Source organism: Hemiscyllium ocellatum, chromosome 16, assembly GCF_020745735.1.
Source record: "Hemiscyllium ocellatum isolate sHemOce1 chromosome 16, sHemOce1.pat.X.cur, whole genome shotgun sequence".
Lineage (NCBI taxonomy): Eukaryota > Metazoa > Chordata > Chondrichthyes > Orectolobiformes > Hemiscylliidae > Hemiscyllium > Hemiscyllium ocellatum.
Genome location: NC_083416.1, coordinates 63,647,103 through 63,673,349, shown reverse-complemented (window position 1 = coordinate 63,673,349; position 26,247 = coordinate 63,647,103). Strand labels below are relative to the sequence as shown.

The following is a 26,247-nucleotide window of genomic DNA, read 5'->3' as shown; positions in this document are numbered from 1 at the left end:
ACTCCGCAGTGGTCACACAGGACCACGGTGGCAGGAGAAGACCCATAGGATATTACTCTACCATGGAAGGGCAAGCAATCACCAGGTTGCCCAGATGCATAGTGGCCTTAGACTGTGCTGCTTGGGCCGTGAGGGTTAGCGAACCCATAGTAACGGCAGGGAATGTCTTCCTCTACACCAAATACACCCTAGTGGAAATGTTCAACACCAGGAAGCTGAGGGGTGTTCCAATATGACAATGGCAAAGCGGGAGGCAGTTCTCCTAGCACCAAGTTAGTCCGTGGGAATAGTCAGGGAGATGGGAGAAAATCCGGCTAAGGGAATTCTAGACACAGGGGACCTGCACAATTGAGGAGATATAGATAGGGATGAAGATAGGGGTAGAGTAAAGGATAGCCCCTAGACACAGCCAAGGAGACCCTCGTCATGGATGGGTCACGGAAATATATAGTGGGGTCGCGCCGCACAGGATGGCCCGTGGTAAACAATAAACTAGAGACCGTTATGACAGAAAGGATTGATGGAAGTCATTCTGCAAAAATAGAGATAGTAACGCTAACCAAAGGATTTGAGCTGTCAAATGGGAGAATTGTGAACATTTATGCAGATAGCCAATATGCCTTCAGAGTTGTACATGACTATATGGTTGCATGGGGGAGAAGAGAGTTCATTCCCGCTGGGGGACCCCCCCCCCCCCCATTAAGAATCCAAGCACTGCTGAGCATGAGCGAACAGCCAAAAGAGGTAGCAGTAATAAAAGTCAAAGCGCACTAAAAGGAGCCAGGGGAGGATCATCCAAGCTAGCTGAAATTTAAAGGGAACCAAGTTGCTGACCGAGTAGCCCAGCAAACCTTAGAGCAGGAAACCATTGAGGAGGTTCCAATAGCAACAATTGAACTAGCGGAAGATGCCATTCACATTCAGCAGCTGCAGAAGGACACCCCGCAGGAAGAGAGAGAGAGAGATGGAAAATGCAGGGAGCACTTAAAGGGGAGGACTGTGTGTGGAGGCAAGTGGGCAAACACCAGCGTGCATACAAAACACCTTTCTCAAGCTGAACCATTGGTTCTCACATACAGACAGGGAAGCTAGGATAGCAAGTCTAAAGAGAGAGTGGTGGTGGAAGGGAATGGGAAGAGATATAGCCAAACACTGTCACAAATGTGTGGTTTGCACACACCACAACCCAGGTAGACCCATAAAAGTTAGGATGGGACACCAACCAAGACCAAGGGGACCCTGGGAACACCTCCAAATGGATTTCACAGGGCCACTACCACCTTCCTGTGGGAAAGTGTACTGCCTGGTCATCATAGACCAGTTCACCCAGTGGGTAGAGGCATTCCCCACCAAAACCTGTACCGCTACCACTGTAGCCAGGATTCTAGCAGAGGAAGTAATCCCGAGATGGGGAATTACAGATCAACTCCAATCAAGGGGCACATTTCACAGGCAAAGTTATTAGATTAGATTACTTACAGTGTGGAAACAGGCCCTTCGGCCCAACAAGTCCACACCGACCCGCCGAAGCGCAACCCACCCATACCCCTACATTTACCCCTTACCTAACACTAGGGGCAATTTAGCATGGCCAATTCACCTGACCCGCACATCTTTGGACTGTGAGAGGAAACCGGAGCACCCGGAGGAAACCCACACAGACACAGAGAGAACGTGCAAACTCCACACAGTCAGTCGCCTGAGTCGGGAATTGAACCCGGGTCTCAGGCGCTGTGAGGCAGCAGTGCTAACCACTGTGCCACCGTGCCGCCCACCCACTGTGCCACCGTGCCACCCACGCCACTGTGCCACTGTGCCGCCCACCCACTGTGCCAGCTACTCGGAATAAAACAAAAAAATCATATCCCCTATCACCCCCAGAGCTCAGGGATAGTAGAGAGAATGAACAGAACCCTTAAAAATGTTTTAGCTAAGCCCATACAGACATCAGGGAGGACATGGGCCAAAGTGCTGCCAGCCATACTAATGAAATTAAGGGCCACCACAAATCAGACAACTGGATGGACACCCCTACGAGTTATTGACCGGGTGAGCAATACAATTGCCAGTGACCATTATCACAGATGGGGACAATTTAGGTCCGCTAAAAGACAAAATTCGGAGATATGTACTGGAATTAAGCACCCGACTAAAAGGGATGCATTAATTGGTAACTGTGAGACAAGAGCAAAAGAACAAGGCAGGTGAACTTGAAACCTTCCCTGAGGTCCCAGCAGCTGGGTTAGAGCGATGCTGGAAAAGCACAGCAGTTCAGGCAGCATCCACGACGTTTTGGGCAAAAGCCCTTCATCAGGAATACAGGCAGAGTGCCTGAAGGGTGGAGAGATAAATGTTTTGTCCCAGCAGCTGGGAATTACGTCCTCATACAAACCCTGCCTGACAAATCAGCTTTGCCCCAGAATGGAATGGGCAGTACAAAGTTATAATCAGTGGTGACAGACACCTGCGCCTGTATAGACAGAAGGGGAAAAGGCATGTGGAAGCACTGGACCCAACTCAAACTGTATAAGGACTCCAGTGAACGAACTAACATGATTGACCATTCCCCAGGCATTGACAGGAACTGCGAGCAAGACAGTGACTAAGTGCGGCATCGATACCGCAACCAAGCAAACCATCCAGAGGCACAGATAAAACTGCTAACATGACACAGAAATCACCTACTGTTGCTGGCTCCTGGGTACCATTGTTAAAAAAAAAGCGACACTGACTATTAAACCTCATTTAACTTTAATCATGTATGCACTCGAGTATGTATTACTGTTTCTAAATGTTGCAATAGTTGGAAACCTGTTGGAATTTGAGGATAACCTCTTTTACAAAACCCACCTAAATTTACATGGGAACCAAATTGTCTGTTACCCATTGGCGCGATTGGTTGAATCTGTATTTGTGGCCATCCTTGTGTGGACCTCTCGTGACTCATACACAATAGATACCTCAGGCGTGCCACCATGGTAGCCCACAAACCCACCAACACACTAAAACAGCAGCTAATGAACGTGAAAGACCCTATGCAGACAACAAGCAAAACTGATATCATTTACAAAATATCTTGCAAGAACTGTACCAAACACTACATCGGACAAACAGGCAGAAAGTTAGCTACCAGGATACAAGAACATCAACTAGCCACAAAATGACATGACCCACTCTCACTGGTATCATTACATACAGATGAGGAAGGACACCACTTTAACTGGGACAACACATCCATCCTAGGTCAAGCCATAAAGAGACATGCATGAGAATTCCTAGAAGCATGGCATTCCAACCGGAACTCTACCAACAAATACATTGACTTGGATCCCATTTACCACCCCCTGAGAAAAAGAACAGGAAATGACAGCACCATAGGACATGATGTCACCACAGGAAATGACATCACCAACCCGAGGAAACTCAAACATAAAAATAGAAAGCGGGCTACACTACGAGTGCTTCATTTGGTGACAAAACGTCTGAAAACTAACCTTCCAGCTCAACGAGCAAACCTATATCCAGAACCTCAACTTGAGCTACAAATGTTTATCCTTTATCTTTAGAGTTTTCTCAATTCCAGATTCAAATGAACTAATGGGTTCCCCTTAAAATTGCTTTTTGTGTGTTATTTCAGTTTATCCTTTGACTGATCTCCAAGAGCCTTGGATGTTATTCAGGAATGAAGAACAATTAGAATAGGCCTTTAAAGTCTGGCCATTTGCAACTTTAATTTCATCAAGTATAGTTTTTTTTGGATACACATGACATTCCCACTAGACATGCCAACTAGCCCTCATAAAGTCTGTCAGTGGAATTATGATTGAGTTACAACATCACACCACTCAATTTTACTCCACCCACTACCATTGCCACCCCAGCTGAGGTCCAAGGCTATCTGCAAAGTTGCCAGTGAATCCTGGCAATTATGAAATAATATTGAATTTTGTTCGTAACAATTTTATGATACAAAAAATTCCTAATTTACTTAAATATTTTTAGCTTAGTATTGTATCACATTATACATATCATTGTTATGATCTTTGATTAACTTCGATTTTTGTTTTGCATTCCAAAGAAGAGCTAAAATTATACTATTCTGATTGGCTAATATTGGTCTCATTTACCATAATTTACAACAAACCTTGTCACAAGATTATGGTTCCTTAAGACATTTGTTATTCAACCACCTTACTTCCTTTTCCACACGTCTGAGACTATCATGAAAGAAACTTTTTCTAAACCTCTCCTCTCGCCTGTGGCATGATGACCCTCAGGTTAAGCTACCACCAAATGTGTCTCCATTTAATGAGACAGCAACCTATTATCCAGTCAAGCGATGGCAACCTTGCCTTTTACCCTTACTTTCTTACAGTTTGTAACAAATGGAAATGGTTGAAAGATTTTTAACAAGTTGGATTGAGAGTCTGCTGATGCACCTAACCATACCTCCTTCATATAAAACATTCCAGAGGACAGTCATGGTTCCATAAAACTGTAATGTGCAAAGATTGTTCTGCTTTTCAAAACTGATTCCATGCTTGCCAGCCATAAATGTAAATCAATTTAATCTTATCAGTACTTTCTATAGTACTGCAATAAATGGTTTATGGTGCAGTCAGACCTTAAACCCAACATAGCTTTTACTTTCAATTGATTCACATTACCCACCTTACTGGAATTCACAGATTTACAATGGTATTGATAGACTTTTAAACGAGTGAATTTTGCTCCAAGTTTGGTGAACAATAAATTCTTTGAATCATGTGATTGAGAGAACTAGCACTTACATCCTTTCAGAAGTCATTAGTAGAGGTTCCAGGCCCTGGACTCAGCTAGCACACCTAATCTAAATCTCCCTGGACACTATAGTAATTTAGCATGGCCAATCCACCTATCCTGCATGTTTCTGGACCGTGGGAGGAAACCCATGCAGACACAGAGAGAATGTGTAACCCCCACACAGTCACCTGAATGGAATCAAACCTGGGTTCCTGGTGCTGTGAGGTAGCAGTGCTAGCCATAGAGCCACCATACCATTCCTATAACAACTGTTGTGATTTGGCAGTAGGACTCATCAATCAGAAAACAAATTCAAACCTCTCTCAAGGATTTCAGCATGATAATCTAAGTCGACCTTCTAATGTCATTTTGAAAAAAACACTAACTGTTACAGTCCTGCTTCTCGTCGATGTTTAATCATCTCTGTTGCACTGCATATTTTGTGTGGACTAAAACTGGGCTCAAATTCTGTAGCAAAAGAGTTTCCTGATGATCATTGATGTGCTCCATATCTTTGTATCACACACGTACTGGAACATTGTTAGCATATGTAAACTGTACCACTGTAATGGTCACTTGAGGAATGGGAAATTTATATTTAAATACTTTAACATGTTAACTTTCATGTTCAATAAAATGTTTTTTTTTCTGAAATGTATGCCTTCATTTTAATAATCTATTTTTCTACGCATCCTTCCTTTCTCTTGTGGAAACTTTGATTCTGTGCTGCAATAATTTATTTTTCTGGGATTTGATGTCATAGGCACTTTCTGTATCACGTGCAATAGCCTTTCTTCATATGAGTGAATCCACCATCATGGTCATTGCACGACTGATATTTTGGTATTTGACATTGACTTGTAGATAAGTCAGTTACCTCTGTGTATGTATTAGTATTACAATCAGATGAGGGATCCAATAGCTCACCTCTTTTCTCAATACTTTTTTGACTGTAACACAGTTTTTTTTAAAAGAATGTGCTTGCCAATGTTGTGCTTAACTGGTTACAAGCTGTGACTGTAGTAGTCACAGACAAAAATGATTTGTTGATTTTTTTAAAATGATAGATTTTATTGTATTTAACCTAATTGATGAAAAATAATGAAAAAGCTCCAACTTTAATTCATACACAGTCAGATTCATACACATAGATTATAACGTAGGAAGATATTTTAAGGGAGAATGTTAAAGTCCAATGAAGATTAAAGTGATACAGTTCTTGCAGGCTGATAACTTTGGTGGATCCAGACTAAATTCAGTTATCCTTCACGTTTCAGCATCAAGATGTTTGAAAGATCCAGGCAGATGATATATGATCTTCTGAAGACAGCAGCAGCTGGGTTAGATTACATTAGATTAGATTTACAGTGTGGAAACAGGCCCTTCGGCCCAACAAGTCCACACCGACCCGCCGAAGTGCAACCCACCCATACCCCTACATTTACCCCTTACCTAACAGTACGGGCAATTTAGCATGGCCAATTCACCTGACCCACACATCTTTTGGACTGTGGGAGGAAACCGGAGCACCCGGAGGAAACCCATGCAGACACGGGGGAGAACGTGCAAACTCCACACAGTCAGTCGCCTGAGTCGGGAAATGAACCTGGGTCTCAGGCGCTGTGAGGCAGCAAGTGCTAACCACTGTGCCACCGTGCCGCCCAAAAATATTTCTTTAAAAAATATTTCTGACACATTGATTGTCAAAAACAGCCCAGAGTTTAAACTTGCAAAATCAGATGTAACGTAAGGCAGAATCATCCAGAGTTCTTCCACGCTGTTTGTTTCCAGACTGACCTATTTCTCCTTGTGAGACAAAAACAGAAATTGCTGCAGAAACTGTTAATAGTTCAAGTCGTGTGAGGTTTTTCTTTCACCCTTGTGTTTGGAATAAGTAAATTTGGTTAACTGAAGTCAATTTTGATCATTGAACCACAGATGATGCAGAGTTAGAAGCTATAAGGAATGGATATTGAATTGAATTAAATTTATTGTTATGTGTACCGAGGCACAGTGAAAAGCTTTGTCTTGTGAGCAATACAGGCAGATCACAGAGTTAAGTAGCATAGTTAGTAAATAATAGGTAAACAGCAGCAAAAACAAAAGCACAGGTACAGGCAAATGTTAAGAATTTGTGAGTCCATTCAGCATTCTAACAACAGTAGGATATGAACGATTACGAAACTGGCTGGTGCTTGTGTTCATGCTTCTGCACCTTCTCCCCGATGGTACAGGTTGTAGAAAAACATTGCCAGGGTGGGATGGATCTTTAAGAATGCTGCTGGCCTTTCTTTGACAGCGGGCCTGGTAAATGGATTCTATAGATGGGAGGTTGGCCTTTGTGATTGTCCAGGTCAAGTTCACCACTCTCTGTAACCGTCTCTGATCTAGAATGGTACAGTTGCCATACCATGTAGTGATACATCCAGACAGGATGCTCAATGGTGCACCTATAAAAATTGGCAAGAATATTTGCTGTCATGCCATATTTCCTCAGCTGCTTGAGGAAGAAGAGACGTTGTTGGGCCTTTGTAACCAGTGCATCCACGTGAAGAGTCCAAGAAAGCTTGTTGTTGATGACCACTCCCAGGATTTTGACACTCTCCACTTGTACCACCTCAGTGCTGTTAATTTGTAGGGGGTATGAGTAACATCCCACTGAAAGTCAATAATGAGTTCCTTGGTTTTGCCGGCATTGAGAGCTAGGTTGTTCTCAGTGCACTATTTTTCCAGGTCTTCAACCTCCCGTCTGTAGTCTATTTTGTTGCTATCTGAGATTTGACCAACTATGGTGGTGTCATCAGCAAACTTGTAAATGGCATTAGTCTGGTATTTGGCGATGCAGTCATGGGCATACAGCGAGTACAGTAGGGGGTTGAGTACGCACTCCTGGGGGGGTGGGCATTCCAGTACTGAGTGTTCATGACGATGAAATATTGTCCCCAATATTCACTGATTGTGGCCGGTGGGTCAGGAAACTGAGAATCCAGTTGCAGAGAGTGGGCTTAGTCCGAGATCACTAAGCTGAGTAATCAGTCTGGAGGGGATAATAATGCTAAAGGCTGAACTGGCAATAAGGATATTGGCAATTCACACTTGTAGTAATGAACTGGCTTCTTTACCGTTCTCTTTTTTTAAGTTTAAAATTCAGACAGAGTGTTCCTATATCCAGAATTTGTAAATTCAGTCTTTAAAAATGGCTGCTGGCACACCTCATTTCTAGTCAAGGAGGATTAGCAGGACTGCGAGTCTGGCCAGGTAACTTGGGAAAAAAACTGAGCAAGTTTTCAATAGCACTGCAGCCAAAAATTTGAATAAAATAATAAAATATTCCTCCAATCCTTATGGTCATTACAGTCCTTTACTGCCCCTCATCTATTCCCCATGTATCATCATATCCAACCCACGCTACCAAAAATCCAGCCCTCATGGTTCTTCAAATGTCCCACACCATTCAATTATTATTCACCCATTCCCATGATCCCTCACAATTCCATGTCAATTTATGTCTACTTCTATCCATATGTGTTTCCCTTCACCTGTGCCAAATTAAGTTAGTATCCATAAGGACCAATGCAGAGGACCCTCTTGTGACACAGTGGTTGTGTCCTTTCCCCTGGACTAGGTGGTCTAGGATCAAGTCTTACCTACTTCAGAAGTGTGTAATAACATCTCTGAAAATGGTAAGAAAAATAGATTAAATAAAAAAAGGACCCATTCACACTGGAGAATAAAAGCTCTATAATGCAGCTTACACTCTATTGAGGGAAGATGCTGTCATTGTGCAAATACATTTTGATTGGTATTATCTATTCTTGACAGGCCAACACTTCTTCCCACGTCAATACTTCTTGACAGATTGATACTTCTCAATATTTCTTCCAAGTTGCACAGTTCCAAGGGGTTCATGCAGCAATTATCAATCACAAAGGATACCTAAGATCCTCACAAAAGGTTCCTAACCCCATTCCATATGCACAGGGAGGTACCTCAGTTGTCCAAAGACATACCCTGGTTCCAGACATCAGGGACTTGAAAAAGAGATCTGAGTGTAGGCAGCGAACCAATTAAATGGCCGGCTGCCTCTATGAAATGTACATGCAGGAATGATAGGTTACCATCAATAACACCCCATGAAAATTAAGACTATTATTTCCAATCTTTTTCAATATTTTCACTGTAATGAAAATAAATCACAGCAAAAGTGTGGGCTAGTGAGCCTAGGAGTCTATAAATCTTGAGTTACAGTAAGTCCATTGGCAAAAAAGGTGTGAATTCCATAGATAGGTTTAATCAGCATATTCATTCAAAGGATGGCACCCCAAGCAGTGTCATTTATTCTTAAACTTTCTGGAGACTTGAGGTAATTGTGTCAGAAGCTGTTTGATTCTTGGGGTCCATCTTAAATGTTTGCTGCTTTAATCTCTTTAAAATTTAGTGAATTCTGCCAATCAATACATAAAGTCAATTTTTATGAAGTCTCTTTGTGGGATATGTGGAACATTCAATCTCACAGCTGTTTCCCCAGGACATCAATGACATCATTGGTGCTGCTTCGCACTCATCCAGAATTGGAAACATTCATCTTTTTCACTTCTAATTTCCACTCTGCTCTCACCTTCATCTGATCCTTAACTGACTCCTCCCTTCCCTTCCTTGACATCTGTGTTTCCATTTCTGGGGATAGGCTGGCCATCAATATCCACTACAAACCCAATGACTCCCACATTTGCCTTGACTATACATTCTCACAATTTGCTTCATGTATTCGCTGCTAATAATGTGGTCTCCTCTACAGTGGGGAGATGAAACACAAACTGGGGGACTGCTTTGCAGAACACTTACATGCTGAGGTTACCATGAAGCTCCTGCCTTCTCAACCTTGCCTCTTACCTGAGGTGTGGCAACCCTCAGATTAAACCACCACTAACAAGGCCATAACATCATCAGAAATAGGAGCAGAATTAGGCCATTCAGCTCAAAGAGACAGCTTCACCATTTGATCATGGCTGATATGTGTCACAATCCCATTCTGCTGCCTTCTACCTGTAACCCTAGACCCCCTTACCAATCAGGAACTTATCACTGTCTTAAATATATTCAATGGTTTGACCTCCACAGCCCTCTGCAATAATGAGTTCCAAAGATTATCCACTCTCTGGCTGAAGAAATTCCTCCTCATCTCAGTTCTGAAGGGTCATCTCTTCACTCTGAGGCTGTGCCCTCATGTCCTAGTCTCTCTTACTAGTGGGAACATCTCCTTCCCACTTACTCTATCCAGGCCTCTCAGTATTCTGTAAGTTTCAATCAGATCCCCTCATTCTTCTAAACTGCATTGAATACACACCCAGAGTTCTCAACTGTTTCTCATGTGACAAGGCCGAAATCCCCAGGATTATTCTTGTAAACCTTGACTGACCCTCTCCAATGCTAGTACATCCTTCTTTTGATAGAACCCAAAAAATGCAGTTGAACACGTATTTGACAGGAAAAACTTATAGGGTTATAGGGAAAGAAATAAGGGTGGAAGACCAGATTGAAAAACTCTCTCATCAAGAAAGAACAGGGACAATAACATGAATGTCTCCATTTGGCTGCAAGATTGCATACACCTCTGCAGAAACATGAAATGCAGCACATGTTATACTCACAAAATTCCAATGCACTTTGCAGCCAATTATGTACTGTTGAAATCTAGTCACTCTTATAACATAGGAAACATCATTGACAATTTAATTTTCTCTCCACTCCTACTTTTCCATCTTTCAAGCTCCCATAAACAACCATTTAACAATGATCAATAATCTGTATGTGAATAAAGGCAAAATACTGTGAATGCTGGAAAACTTAATTGAACACAGATGCTGGAAATATTCAGTAGGTCTGGCAGCAATGGAGAGATAAAGAGTTTACATTTCACATTTGAAAAAAAGTAATAAAGGAATTGAAATATTAACTCTGTTTTCCGTTGCAGAAATACTGCATTCTCTATGTTTGTCTTTCTGGCGTGGATTGAGGGATATCAGCCAGGCTAGGGGGCATCTTAAAATAGGATGGTTTTAGCCCATGAGGGACAACTCAGGCCATCTACTTCAAACCTGATCCAAAATATGGCATGCCAAGGAGTCCGCACTACCGTACCAAAATGGGACTTGAACCCATAACCTTGTAGAATCGGGGAATAAGCGCAGTGCTAAGTGAGACAAAGTGAGCATCTGCATTCGGTCACTAATTCAATCCCAACCCACCTTTAACTCAATTTTTAAAGTGGTGGTGGGGAGAGAAGTTTCAAAGAAGGGAACAATAATTTTAAGGACGTGAAAACAGTCAAGACTGCAGATGCTGAAGTCAGTTAATTGATGTGGGACTGGGAAAACACAGCAGGTCAAGCAGCATCCGAGGAGCAGGAGAGTCAACGTTTCGAGCCGAGATCCTTCGCCAGGTTTAAGGACATTACGGTGCCAGTGCAGCGCTCCTTTTAGTGTAATTATGGCAGAAAGGTACCTGACTGACAACCTGGATGACGTCATGCAGTAAGCGGAGAGCATTCGGAAGCGGTGCCGCTCAGCCGCCGGGGCAAAGGAATAGGCCAGCGGTTCATCAGCGGGAGGACAACGAGAGGGAAACCTTCGCTCTCAAGGCAAGAGTCGGGTCAGAGTGGGAGAGTCTGCAAGCCTGACAGAGTGGAGGAGAACGGCTGAAAGAACGGCGGCATTTTGGATGGTCGTGCGCGCGTTTCGGTTGGGAGCGCGAGCGGAATCCAAACGGCCGCTCGAGCTTCTCCCTCCAATAAACATGGAGGCGTGAGGAGGAGAGGGGAGGACAGGCAATCATCATTTGCTTATCACGGACTTGAAGGGAGAAAGAAAGAGAGGAATGTTTCAAGGTGAAGCGCCGCTGGCGCGGTGCAGCAACTCGGCGTTTCTCCTTCATCGTTACACTTTCCTATGGAGGAGCTGGAGTTTCTAACAACCTGCCGCTCGCTATGCCCAAGCCCAGCAAGGGCAATGGAGAACTGCCCCTGCCACCCGGTTGGGAAGAGGCGACCGATTACGATGGGAAGTTGTACTACATTGACCACAACACCAAGCAGACGAGCTGGGTCGATCCCCGCGACAGGTGGGTAGGCCCCGGTTAGCAACCCAAACACAGCAGCCACTTGCCAAATAAGGTGCTGTCGTTTGGTGTACTGCGCGTGCGTTATCTCGATCGACTGAGGGAGTTCCGATTACTGCGCATGTCTGATATGGGGAATGATGGACGGAATAAACCTGGGCCTGTAATGCGCACGCGCGACATTCTGAAGTCCTTCGCATCATTCCTTTCTGCAGAATTCTGAGGTCATTCCACTTTGATTGTTTTATGTTCCTGGCTTGCTTACCGAGAAAAAAAAGCATTGCAACTTAAAGAGCTCATCAAATTTGCAAGCGCTTAAATCTGAGACATTGTAGACAATCTTTATGAAACGCTGGATCAATTTTAAGCTCCAAGAATTTCTTGTTAACTCTTTTTCAAATGAATGAAACAAATCGGTGTTTGAAGTTGCAATGGGGAGGCAATGGCATTAATCGCATTATTGCTAGATTGTTAATCCAGAGACCCAGGTGATGTTCTGCAGACCAAATCTGGCCAAGGCAGATTGGAGAATTTGAATTCACTAAAAATCTGGACTTAAGAGTATGATGATAACCATGATATCATTGTCTGGAAAAAAACATCCAGTTCATTTTGTCCTTCATAGGTAGGTTGAGGGTCAGATAGTGTTGAAGAAGTGGGGAGACTGTAGAACTTGGACAGGGTAGGAGAATGGACATGGCAACAATGTTTCTAGTATTGGAGAGATTAGGACTCAAGGGCCCAGCCTCAGAGTGAAGGGATGACTGTTTAGAATTGAGATGGAGGGGAATTTCTTCAGTGACAGGGTGGTGAATCTGTAGCAGCCATTGCTGCGGAGGCCAAATCATTGAGTGCATTCAAGACCAAGGTTCTTAATGGTAAGAGGATCCAGGGATATGGGAAGAAGGCAGAAACTTGGGGTTGAGAAATATAAAAGCCATGATTGCATAGCAGAGCAGACTCAATAGGCTGAATGATGTAATTCTTATTCTCTGCCTTGTCATCTTAGGGAAGGAAACTGCTGCCATTACCTTTCTAGCATGTGACTCCAGAGCCACAGCAATGTGGTTGACTCATTGCCTTCTGGGCAATTAGAAATCGGTGATAAATACTGGTTAGCCAATGATGCCCACATTCATGAATGAATTTGGAAAAAAGGGCACTCACCCACATGGGCAGACCTCAAAAGCCATGCGGAGATGTAGTAGTGGACTGAAAACCACAGCTTTCACTTTATACACATTTAGTAATAGGGGAGATAAGGCACCATTTTATAAAATTAATTCAAAGATTTTTAATTTTCTTGAATTCTTATAAAAGTAAACTACTAAACCTTAAAGTCAGATGTAGCTTTTGAAATTTAGCTAATTATTTATAGTGACATATAACCCTTGAGGAAACGTCAACAAAGAACTCATTTTGGAATTGCATGCATCCTGGCTACATTTTTGTTTACTGATCTGAGAAAAATGGCCTGTCAATCAAAGCCGTCTAGTAATGGGTTTTTCAAGGACAGCTGCCGCCTTTTTTTAAAAAAAAGTAATGCGTTTAAACAAAGCTACAGATCATGACACTTAACAGACTTTACCCACTCTGAGTAAAAAGTGAGGTTTGCAGATGCTGGCGATCAGAGCTGAAAATGTGTTGCTGGTTAAAGCACGGCAGGTCCTGATGAAGGGCTTTAGCCCGAAACGTTGAATTTCCTGTTTCTTGGATGCTGCCTGACCTGCTGCGCTTTAACCAGCAACACATTTTCAGCTCTTTACCCTCTCTGAAACAGCATTTACAGCTACATACACTGTAGGTTAAATATCTTGCAACTGCAAAAATGGGTCCACTGCTGAGGTCATGTGACCATGCTGAGTTTGGGTTTTTTTCCTGTGTGACCTGCAACCTGTCGTCTTTCCCTTACTGACAAACATTGGATGTGTTAAAAACAAGGGGTGAAGTGGGGGCCATGCACACCTGGGACCTTCTACTATTTCCCAATCTGATCCCTCCCAAATCCAGTTCATGGTGTGAGGATAAGAGATTGGCTGCTTAGGACCGAGATAAGAAATTTTTAAAAGTTTTCACATGGGGAGGTGTTGGTTATTCTTTGCAATTTTCTACTCTTGAAGGTATAGTCATTGCTTCTATTCAAAGATATTTAAGCACTAAAGAACTTGTGAGATGAGGATACAGAGTAGGGAGAGCAGTAAGATGAATAGTTAAATATGATTTTATTGAAGGACAGAACTGATTTGATGATGTATCAGCCTTACTCTTCTATATTCATGCATTCTTATGTATGGTCAGCATGCTTCAAGATATTACATTTTGTCTGTTCATCTAAGTAGCTTTTATAGATTGTCGGTAGAAACTGGATCAAGTGCTTATCCATGCAATGCTCTACGCTGTGTTGCTGGCAATTCCAAAAGTAATCACTTTTCTGTCACTCTGTTTCCGTCCATTGCTCGTGCCATGTTGGTATTAACTGCCAATGCAGCGGACTTCCATCTTCATATTTCGTTTCGTCCCTTTTTAAGTTCTGGAGTACATCTACCAATTCTCAAAACTCTACTAGCTAGCTACACAGTCAAACAATTTCAGTAGATTGACTTTTCCTTCATAAATCCATTATAAAATCATTAGGTTCTATATGCCCATAAATAAGGGATTCAAGTTGAATATTTCAAGATTTGCTGACAACAGAAAATAAGTTGGAGTGAGTGGTAAGAACAATCTCAAAAGGCTTCAAGGCAAATTAGATCAGAGTGGTGCTTGAAAAGTACAGCAGGTCAGTCAGCATCTGAGGAGCAGGAAAGCTGACGTTCCTTCAAGGCAAATTAGACAAGTTGAATGAGTAGGCAAATAGATAGCAGATGTAGTATAGTTTGGATAAATGTGAAGTTGCCCACTTCAGTAGGAATAACAGAATAGCAGAGTGTTATTTAAATGATGATGGATTGGGAGATGTTGATGGACAAAGGGATCTGGCTGTTCTTGTATACAAGTAATTGAAATCAAGTATCCAATGCCTGCAAACAACTAGCTAGGCAAATCCTATGTTAGCATTATTACAAGTGGTTTGAGTAAAGGAGCATGGGGGTTCTAAGACAAGAGATCATGGTTTCACATTACATACTAGGCCATTTTGGACTGTGATGACAAGAGTGTGGTGAATGCATGGAGTTCATCACCACAGAAGGCTGTGGAGGCCAAGTCACAGAATATATTTAAGAAACAAAAGATTTATACAAGCTAAAGGTGTTGAGACACAGTAAGACTCATCCAACAACAAATTGCTGATTGATTGATTTGTGGACTTGTGACCAGTTGTGGATGCCAAAGGTCCATCTGCCTGATGACAACTCTCTGATAACTGGATAGTCGAACAGCTTGAGGGTGTGGATGGCACAGTGAGAAGCCTTCTGATCTCTGCAGGAGGCTGTGCTTCTCTCCACTAAAATATCTGAAGCTTAAAAAAAAGTTTTTCTTCCATCAGTTGTTGTAAGCTGAGGCCTGTAACCAATAAGTCAAATATTTTATCATTTGTGAATTATTCATCATATGCTTTCTGCTAAGAAGTAAAAGAATCCAAAGAAAAGCTTAAAAACTTGGGAAACATAAGGAACCCCTCCATGAAATCATGAGGACTGGTGCCAGATAATTGTTTCCCCAATAATTTTCCCCTCCATCCATAAAAGCTAATTTTCTTTTTGTCTGTCAGTATGTGTGCGAAGGGGGTTAATGGTTGAACTAATAGAGTTAAATATCAGCAGTTTGCACTAGTTTACTTGTGGTTAGACTATTTTTATTTATAACAAATAGTAGTTCTTATATAGTATAGAACCTGGTTTGTGCTTTTGGTTAACCTGAATCTATTAGACAATTAAATTGAAGATTTTGTACTCTTGGACAAAATTTTTAATTTTTGTGACGATTTCAGGAATAGTGGGACTTGATTTCAGCATGCTTCACCAGTGAGGCATAGCACAATGTAAATGCTAGGTACAGTTGAAATTATATATGGAGTGTAAAGTGAAGCCAGTGTGAAGTGGAAATGTATTGTGAACTATTCCAGCAAGAAATTCCATGGATGCTATTCTAAGTTTCTGAAATATACTGTACTCAGTATAATTGGTTGAAACATCTTTATGAATGACATCGGGATTTTGACAAAGCCTGGTGAGTTATAAGGTGTAGGCTAAGTAATTTTGGAAATATGCTTTCCATTTTTTTCTGAACTTTCTCTGATGTAAGCATTCTAATTTCTGTCATTCACTGGCATAACTTTTACTTTATTGATTTATTGTAGATCTTTTCAGATTTTCTTTGGCTCACTGTATTCTATTGTCTATTTCTCATGCAGTTGTTAGTCATTTTTCCTGGAACTTTGGTGTTTACTTTTATTCACTTTTGTTAGGATCAGTATGTTGAAAAAGCATTTGTGATTATTTGTTTTAGTTTTTTTTGACTGACATCCAGATATTGTCACTAAACCATTTGGTTTTGTCTGTCTTTTCTATGCTTAGTTCTCACCAATTACTTTGCATAAATAAAGTTATTTTCTTAGACCCTTTCGAGGAGTCATTGCATCAAACCAGTTTCTTAACTCTATTTGGAATTTAGTGTCCTTTCTGTAGCCTCAAGTAAATACTAACAAAAGCCATGCAATCAAACTGAGTGAATAGTTCGAGATTTCAATTGTAAATTTATTTTATATGAAGTACATTATGCTTTTGGAGATATAACAATCTCTGTCAGAATCACAAAATTTGTTCATGCTTATTATTCTGCACATTGTGAATTTTATTGTAACATTTGATGTGCAGAATTTAGATATAGTTTTGGTTTCTTGTGTGATAAGGTTAATAATTCAGATTAACACCAGAAGACTTTGTTCTCAGACCTGATCAAGGTTTGTCCGTGGGCCTCATTTGGAAGAAATCAGTGAGCTGCAGATGTCAGTTTTGAATCCTGGGTCAATGTGCTAATTTATGAATTTTCTCTGCCTCCAATGAGTTACTGACTGATGTAATAAAAACAAAAACACAATTGCTGGAAATTCTCAACATGTCATCAGTATCTGTGGTGAGAAACTGAGTTAATATTTGATTCAGTTTTATCAAAACTGAAGAAAAGTAGAACCAAAACCTTTTAAGGCAGGGGTAAGTAGCAGGTGAAACAAAATGAAGGTCTCTGATAGGATTATGGACAGGATGGATAAGTAACAAAAGATTAAGTAATGCAGAAGCCAAATACAGTAGTAATGGATATTGTAAAGAGAAATGAAATGAGTCAAAATAGATGTGGTGGTCAGGGCATGCAGACTACACTTCTGTTCTTTGTGGCTGCACAGAAATTAAATTTTAAATGATCCTTATCTTTTGCGGTGGGTGACCTTCAATATTTCTTTAAAGGACCACCTGTTATGCCAAATGAATAATTTGTATCAGTGTCCACTAGTGAGAGGGATGAAGTAGGTATAGAAAACAAGTAAAAGGAGTGTTATAAACTTAATGAAAAATAATATAGACAGAGATAAGTTTCTGATGAGGTCTGGTAGGCTTAAAAGTATTTTAATCTCCAGGACCAGATGAAATGTATCCCATGTTGAGTGAAGCAAGGGGTGGAAATAGCAGATTCCTCCCTGGCCACAGGAGTAATGCCAGAGGATAAGAGACAGAAAGATGTTGTGAAACTTGAAAGGGTTCCAAAAAGATTTACAAGGGTGTTGCCGGGGTTGGAGGATCTGAGCTACAGGGAGAGGCTGAACAGGCTGGGGATGTTTTCCCTGGAGCGTCGGAGGCTGAGGGGTGACATTATAGAGGTATACAAAGTTATGAGGGGCATGGATAGGATAAATAGGCAAAGTCTTTTACCTGGGGTTGGGGAGTCCAGAACTAGAGGGCATAGGTTTAGGGTGAGAGGGGAAAGATATAAAAGAGACCTAAAGGGCAACCTTTTCATGCAGAGGGTGGTACATGTATGGAATGAACTGCCAGACGATGTGGGAGGCTTGTACAATTGCAACATTTAAGAGGTATTTGGATGGGTATATGAATAGGAAGGATTTGGAGGGATATGGGCCAGGTGCTGGCAGGTGTGACTAGATTGGATTGGGATATCTGGTCGGCATGGACTGATTGGACCGAAGGGTCTGTTTCCATGCTGTACATCTCTATCACTCTATAACAGCCAGTGTAGAATCGTTATTCAAGAAGGAAGCAAGTAAACCACAAATCTGCAGGCCAGTCAGCCAGGTAGGGAAACTATTGAAAACAATTCTGACTAACAGAATTAATCTATACTTGGAGAGGGAGGGAAAGGAGGGTAGGTATGGACTTTTTGGACCAAATGGCCTATTTCCACACTGTATGGATTCTATTCTATATTCTATTCTATAACAGTCAGTATGGTTATGTCATGTCTGGATAACTTAGTTGAATTTTTCAGGTGTGTAAGTGAGGGAAATGTATTTGACATTGTTTTCTTATCTTCAGAAAGCTTTTTGATAAAGTTCCATATGAGAAACTGATGCAGAAGTTCAGAGTTCATGGGGTCTGTGAAAGCTTGACAAATTGGTTCTGAATTGGCTGAGGGCAGGAAGCAGAGAGGGGTGTTGTTGTGACTGGAAGCTTTTGTCCAGTGGGGTTCATGGAATAGAATCCCTACAGTGTGGAAGTAGGCCATTCAGACCATCGAGTCCACACCAACCCTCCATAGAGCATCCCACCCAGATCCACTCTTATACCCTACCCCTGTAACCCTGCATTTCCCATTACTAATCTGTCTACCTTGTACATTGCTGGACATTATGGGCAATTTGGCATGGCCAATTCACCTATGCTGCCCATCTTTTTGGACAGTTGGAGGAAACTGGAGCACCGGAGGAAATCTACACAAACATCGGGAGAATGTGCAAACTCCACACAGGCAGTTGCCTGAGAGTGGAATTGAACCCAGGTCCATGGTGCTGTGAGGCAATAGAGCTAACCACGGAGCCACTGTAGGGATAAGTGTTGGGACCCTTGCTGTTTGTGGTATGCATAAATGATTTATACTTGAATGTACAAGGGTTGATCAGTAAGTTTGTGGATGATACACAGATTGCTGGGATGGTAAATAGTGAGGACCATCTTAGATTACAGGAAAGTACAGATGGGCTGATCAGTAGTGAGTGCAATTCAGTTGTGGTCAGGTAAGTGTCAGGTGGTGCACTTGGCTTGGAACAGCAGTTAAAGTTGTTCAGAAGGCATTTGGAATACTGCCTTTATTAAATGAGGCATGCAGTTTAAGAGTAGGGAGGTTAGGTAGGAATTCTAAAAGTTAAGGTATTTTCTGATGAAGGGCTTTTGCCCGAAACGTCGATTTCGCTGCTCGTTGGATGCTGCCTGAACTGCTGTGCTCTTATCAGCACCACTGATCCAGAACTCTAAAAGTTAGGCAAGCCACAGTTAATGCATTTTGTGCAGTACTGGAATCCATATTATAAGTGTATGTAATTGCATTGGGTGGGGGGGGGGTGAAGAGATGGTGGTTGTATTCTTAGCTCTCTGCTTGTCAGGTAGAAGTCCTCACAACATTTAAGAAGTATTTAGATGTACATTTGTGAAGTCAAGGCATTTTTTCTAGTGCTGGAAAATGAGATTAGAATAACTGGTTGTTTTTGACTGGTGCAAATTTGACAGGCTGAAGGAATTTTTTTGACGCTGTGTGCAATGACTTTCACTCACCTTGCAGTTTTGCAGATGACTTGCTTCTGAAGGACATCAACAACTGGAAATCTTGTTTTATACTACATTCATTTTTTTCATCTAAATTTTAGGTGGAATGGACAGTCTCTTCCCTTAATATGTCTATGGGTATTAATGCATTTTTCAGATTGTGTCTTCAGTGTTACTTATTGGTACAGTCACTGAAGCAGAAGGGAAATACCTGTACATTGAAGTATTGCAACAAAAAGCGACAGGTCTGATTCCTTACTGTAAAAGAAAGGGTTAGAAAAACTTATACTTGAAGGAAGGCTAATAATGGGAAACTTTGTGGAGGAAAATCAAATGTGTAAATAAAAGTAGGTGTTTTATTTGTAAGTTTTTTTTCAATACACTTGTAAGTAAATGATAAGCCATTTAAGACCTATTGATTTAAATTCCAAAGCCATGTGGGAATGCCAGTGGAGATTAGATTAGATTACTTACAGTGTGGAAACAGGCCCTTCGGCCCAACAACTCCACACTGACCTGCCACCCACCTAGACCCATTCCCCTACGTTTACCCCTTCACCTAACACTGTGGGCAATTTAGCATGGCCAGTTCACCTAACCTGCACATTTTTGGATTGTGGGAGGAAACAGGAGCACCCGGAGGAAACCCACACAGACACGGAGAGAATGTGCAAACTCCACACACAGTTGCCTGAGTCGGGAATTGAACCCGGGTCTCTGGCGCTGTGAGGCAGCAGTGCTAACCACTATGCCACCAGGCTTTCTTTAACTATTTGATCTCTGGATTTTAGAGCTGAGGCATGTTTGGAAATAATGCAGGACATACGAGGAGATGAAAACTTCCTAGATTGCACATTGCAGGATGTGGTTGCCCCACAGAAAGTTTGAGAGGATAGTGAGTGAGTGGCCATCCAGCAAGATAGCATAGAGGAAGACACTGCAAGAGTCTTGTGGGAGTTTTCATTGCTGAATACTTATAAGAATGACCTCACACTAAAGGTATGCAGTGCAGAAAATTTACAGCACTGTGGGACAGTTTACACTACATTTTGAATCTAAGTATTTTATTTAACTTAAAAGTAATGGTGTTCTCAATACTCATCTCTCTGAGTCCCTGCTCAGCATTTCTCCCAGACTCCTCAGTTGTTGACAGTTCCTCTAACTTGTACTCATTATTTTCTGAAATCTGAAAAAAAAGTGGTTGAAATGTTCAGCTGCTCATTCAGTATCTGTGGTAAAAACCTAGATGTTAATGTTCCAGATCAATTATTTTTGTTAGAACTGAAAAAAAGTTAAAAAGATATAATCAAGTTTAAGCATGCACTGGGACGAGGAGTTTGGGGAGATGGTGAAAGAACAAAATAATTCTGGGACAAGGTGGATGGGGGAAATATTAGATAATGAAAAGATGATGGTGAAATGCAACAACTGGTGTTAGTGAAATAAAGAACAAAATATACATCTACAAAAGATCTAAATGTGAGTAGTAGGGTTGCTGCAAACAATGGGGATGGGGTTAAAATCTGAAATTGTTCTATTCAGCCCAGAAGGCTACATGTAAAGTGTCTAATAGAAAGACAAGATGCTGTACCTTGAGCGTGCGTTGAACTTCCTTGGAACAGTGTAGAAGGCCAAATTCACAGTGGGAGGTGAATAAAAAAAAATGAACAGGAAGCTCCGAGTTACATTTGCGAATGGAACTGTGGTGTTCTTCTAAGCAGTAACGCAATCCTCACCAGTCGAGAAGACACTATCTGTTGAACAGAAGTTCAGGCTACAGTCACTAGATTGTGAACAGCAAGTCAATTCATACAATGCAGGACAACATAGATTCTTCCCCCACCCCCACCATGTGAGGAAATCATTATTTCACTGGGAAGGCAGGAGCTGGAGGTAAAGGAGGGGTATTGCATCTTCTACACTTGTATGGAAAGTTTATGAGTGAAGCCAGTAAGGTGTTAGGGATTATTGGGTGGACATAGATGCCAGGGAGGGAACTGTCCCTTTGGACTGCTGGGAGGGAAGGGGAAGATTTGAAAGGCACCATGCTGGAGGTGACTGAAATGGACGGCATGGTGACTGAGTGGTTAGGACTGCTGCCTTACAGTGCTCGATTCTAGCCTTGGGTGACTCTCTGTGGAGTTTGCACATTCTCTGTGTCTGTGTGGATTTCTACCGGATATTCAGGGTTCCTCCCACAGTATAAAGATGTTAAGGTTAGGTGGATTGGCCATGCTAAATTGCCCCAAAGTATCCAGGGATGTGCAGGCTAGGTGGATTCGTGTAAATGCAGGGATATGAGGAATTTGGTGGGGGGGGGGGCTGGGTCTGGGCTGAGATGGACTTTGGAGAGTCGATGGGCTGAATGGGCTCTTTCTGCACTATAATGATTCTATGAGTTTAAGAACTGGTGAAGGATGATCAATTGTGGGGCTTTCTGTGTTTGAAAGTGAGAATGAAGGCAACCATATTGTGGTTCTGATAGAGCAAGAGAGAGAAAAATAGGTGAGAATAGGAGTGTGAAAATGGAACTGACATGGGTGTTCAACCAATTATTTCCCTCCACTCTTGTTGATGGGACCTGTGATCAATAGACTGTTCCCTTAAGTACCATTAACCTTTTATAATTCTGTGCTGGTTATCAATTAACGTGTATTCTCGAGTGAATATTAACTTTACTCCATTAATGGCACCTAAAAATTTACCTATTGTAAACATAGCTTTATTAAATATGAATGTTTTGTCTTGCGGGTTCTTTTTTATTTCACAGTTTGCTTTATAAAATGCAATCTTTTCAGTAAAAATGAAGCTAGTTACAATTCCTTTCAGAAGAGTTTTCTGAAGTCACCATCAAAAAATATTAGTTAACAGTATTTTTTGCTGATGGAAATCAAAATAATTGGGAATCAAGAAATTTTAACAAATGACTGACATAAATGGAAATAGTAAAGAATCTTAACAAACAAATCAAAAGTAAAAGAATAGTTCATGGCCAAGACTAACAGCAAAGAAGAAAACCTTATGGAGATTGAAGGGCTTAGTGGCTACATTAAATGGAAAATTAATCTTTGCATTCACAAAGAAGTGATAGAGAAATCTAAGAATGCAGGAGGAGGAAGCGAAGCAGTCAGATATGATAAATATAGAGAAGGGACCAGTTCTGAAAACAGTATAACGTGAATATGCAAAAGTATTTGAGTTCTAATGACCTACATCCTAGAACACCAAAGGAGGTCAACAAAGAATCACAGAATTGTTGTGGCTTAAAAGTAGGCCAGTCATCCCATTGTGTCTGCACTGGCCTTCTGAGTGTTTTAACTTTGTGCCAATCCCCTGCCATTTCTGTAACTCTGCACATTGTTTTCATTTAAATAACCATGCAATGCCCTTTTGAATACCTCAATTGAATCTGTCTCCACCATACCACCAGACAGTATATTCTATACCTTAACTACTCAATATCACAACATTTTTTCTCACCTCGCATTTACTTCTTTCGCAAAATAAATTAAAACTGGTCCTGGATCCATTTGAGAGTGGGAACAGTTTCTCTCTATCCACTCTGTCCTGACTCCACATGGTTTTGTAAACTATCACATCTCCTCTTGGCCTTGTCCTTTCCAAGGAAAACAGTCCCAACTTCTTCAGTCTTTCCACAAAATTTAAGTGTCTGGAGCTATTCTAGTAAGCCTCTTTTGCACTCTCCAATGCATTCAAGTCATTTCTATAGTGTGATACAAGAACTGTACACCATACTCCAGCTGCAGTCTAACCAATATCATATCTAAGTTTATCAACATCTCCCTGCTCTTGAACTCTCTGCCCTTGTTCAGGAAGCCTAAAATACAGTTTGCTTTATTAACAGCTCTCCACCTGTGCTGTCACTGAACTTCAGCTACAGTTTTTCAAATCTCATTGTTGAATCTAGCAGTGTTACAGGGGAAGGAAGAAATAAAAGATGTTTAGAAAATCTATCGATTAATAGCACATTGAATATCATACACATCAAATATGTCCTTTATATTGGATGACGTTTCTGGGCAAATAATTATTTTTGACGGAGTCAGTTCATTTTGTATTACTGTCAATAATGATTTGTCTTAAAATATATTTATTGCTAAATATAAGGAATTGTGATAACCAAATAACCTGTTGACACTCCTCTCTGATTATCTAAGTGAGAGTCAGAAATGTGTCTCTGTATGAACAAAGTAATAAACTAGGCATGCAATGCAAGTATGCTTGGAATGCAGAACACCCAGAATGATCTTATGATTAGTATAAGCATATTTGCAGAGCTAGGACAATATAAATAATAGGCTTCATGTTTGTTAAAGCAGTGGAATGTGACGAATGTTGTGTTCCTCTTAACAGGGTGCCAAAAGTTGAAATTTCAGTGGTGTATTAGTTAACACTTCAGCAATTCATGTTATCTTAGATTATGTATTATAATTTAAAAGATTACACAACACCAGGTTATAGTCCAACAGGTTTATTTGGAAGCACTAGCTTTCGGAGCACTGCTCCTTCATCAGGTGATTGTGGAGAATACACAATCACCTGACGAAGGAGCAGTGCTCCGAAAGCTAGTATTTCCAAATAAACCTGTTGGACTATAACCTGGTGTTGTGTGATTTTTAACTTTGTACACCTCAGTCCAACACCAGCGTCTCCAAATCATGAATTTTAAAGTTGTATGCTTTTGTCTAGTACTTTATTTTTTTTAAATAAAAGTATTTTTCAAAATAGATTATTTGAATGTCTAGGAATCCAAAAGTATTGGTTGAGATTCCAAGTGGTGTTGGTAACTGAAATTCTGGTGTCATGAGTTACAAGGCAATAATGGCTGTGGAAGAGGTTTGACCAATTTATTACAGCTATACTCTTTCTCAAACAGCAGCAGCAGCAACACACACACTCCCATTCATCTCCCACAGATCTCACTGAGGAAATGCAACAATTTTCAACCCTCAAAATGAGGTCACAGCAGGAAAACGTTTAGAATGCACTTCCATAATTGAACTGCAAGGCCTGCTAAATGCTTTCTCGTTTAGGCTAATCTGTGGAGGAAGCAATGAACATATACTCTGATGTAATTGGAAATATCAGAATAGGCAGAGAGTGCCAGCTGTTTGAAACAAGAGAAAACGAGGAAGATTCTGAATTGTCATTGTGCTTTTGAAAGTGTAGATTGAGGATGGGAAAAATTGTGGCTGTAAGTTGCTCTCTTTTTGAGGTGTTTTCAGTGTTGGAGCTCATTTCCTCAAATTCTAGCAGCAGTAATTACTGTTCGAGAAGGTATTGCATTGTTTTGGAACTTTGGGGAGAAAGAAAGTTAAAACAAGGCACTTTAAAAAGGAGGAAGACTGATAAAGGTATTGACCACATTGGAAGTTATTCAAATGGAGAAAGAAACCTACACTTTTGTCTCATTCAACAATGAATCTGCATAGCTATTGCTTTTGCTGTTAGCTTTCAAGAATGTCTGGACTTTGGAGTTTGACTATGAAAAGTTAACAAACAGCCAAGTTCATAGTTGACCTTGTAGTAGTAACCTGTGAGGGGGGGAGTTCACAGCAGGGAAGCAGCTAAGTGGCTTTTTAAAGTGTAATTTTACTGTTTATTTTGTAAAGCAACAATAGTGGATAGAGTGGATTCTTTTTTTGATTATAGGTTTTATTGAGATCTATCTCTTAATTAAACTTTACAAATCTAAAGCATAAATACTAAGTTGACCTGCAGAGTTGTTTTTTAGAGCAGTAAGACTGTGCTGTTTTCTGCATCTGTAGATAGTTAAGGTGCAAAGATGGCCTTCAGTAGAGTGATGTGCTCTTCCTGTCGGGTGTGGGAGATTAGGGAGAATTTCTATGTTACTGATGATTACATCTGTAGGAAGTGTGTTTAGTTGCAAATCCTATCGGATTGCAGGGATTGATGTTGAGTGGCAATGAGGAATTTACAGAAGCCAGGAGATTTGATGGATATCTGCCGTAAGAAGGGAGAAAATTAACAGATATAGTCGGACAATGGCAAGTCACGACCGGAGATGGTTACAGAGTGGTGAACTTGGCCTGGACAATCACAAAGGCCAACCTTCCACCTATAGAATCCATTTAATAGGCCCGTTGTTAAGGAAAGGCCACCAGTATTCTCAAAGATCCATCCCACCTTAGCAATGTTTTTCTAAAACCTCTACCGTCAGGGAGAAGGTACAGAAGCCTGAACACATGCACCAGCCGGTTTTGAAATAGTTTCTACCTTACTATTGTTAGAATGCTGAATGGATTCTCAAACTCTTAACATTCGACTGTACCTGTGTTTTTGTTTTTTGCTGCTGTTTACCTATTATTTATTTATGATACTTAACTCTGACCTGGCTGTATTGCTTGCAAGACAAAGCTTTTCACTGTGCCTCAGTACACGTGACAATAAATTCAATTCAATTCAATTCAATTCAATTCAGGATAGATGGGTTACTGCCAGGAAAGACAGGAGAGGGACGCAGGTCATGCAGGATTCTCCAGTGGCTGTCACCATCTCAAATATGTATGCCAATTTGGAAAAATGTGGAGTGGGGAAGGGGGCGGAGCTGTTGGGCGATGTGCTGTCAGGGGAATGTAGCACAAATAGTCAGGTT

At 41.1% G+C, this 26,247-nt stretch overlaps 1 protein-coding gene across 1 annotated transcript in view; it reads left to right on the top strand.

The window, feature by feature from the left end:
* Positions 1–11,312: 11,312 nt before the first annotated feature.
* Positions 11,313–26,247, top strand: part of wwc1 (WW and C2 domain containing 1) — a 137,385-nt gene continuing 122,450 nt past the window's right edge. The window contains exon 1 of the mRNA XM_060837334.1: positions 11,313–11,901. Within this exon, the coding sequence (XP_060693317.1) occupies positions 11,768–11,901 (134 nt within the window). The 5' untranslated portion in view covers positions 11,313–11,767. The remainder of the gene's footprint in view (positions 11,902–26,247) is intronic.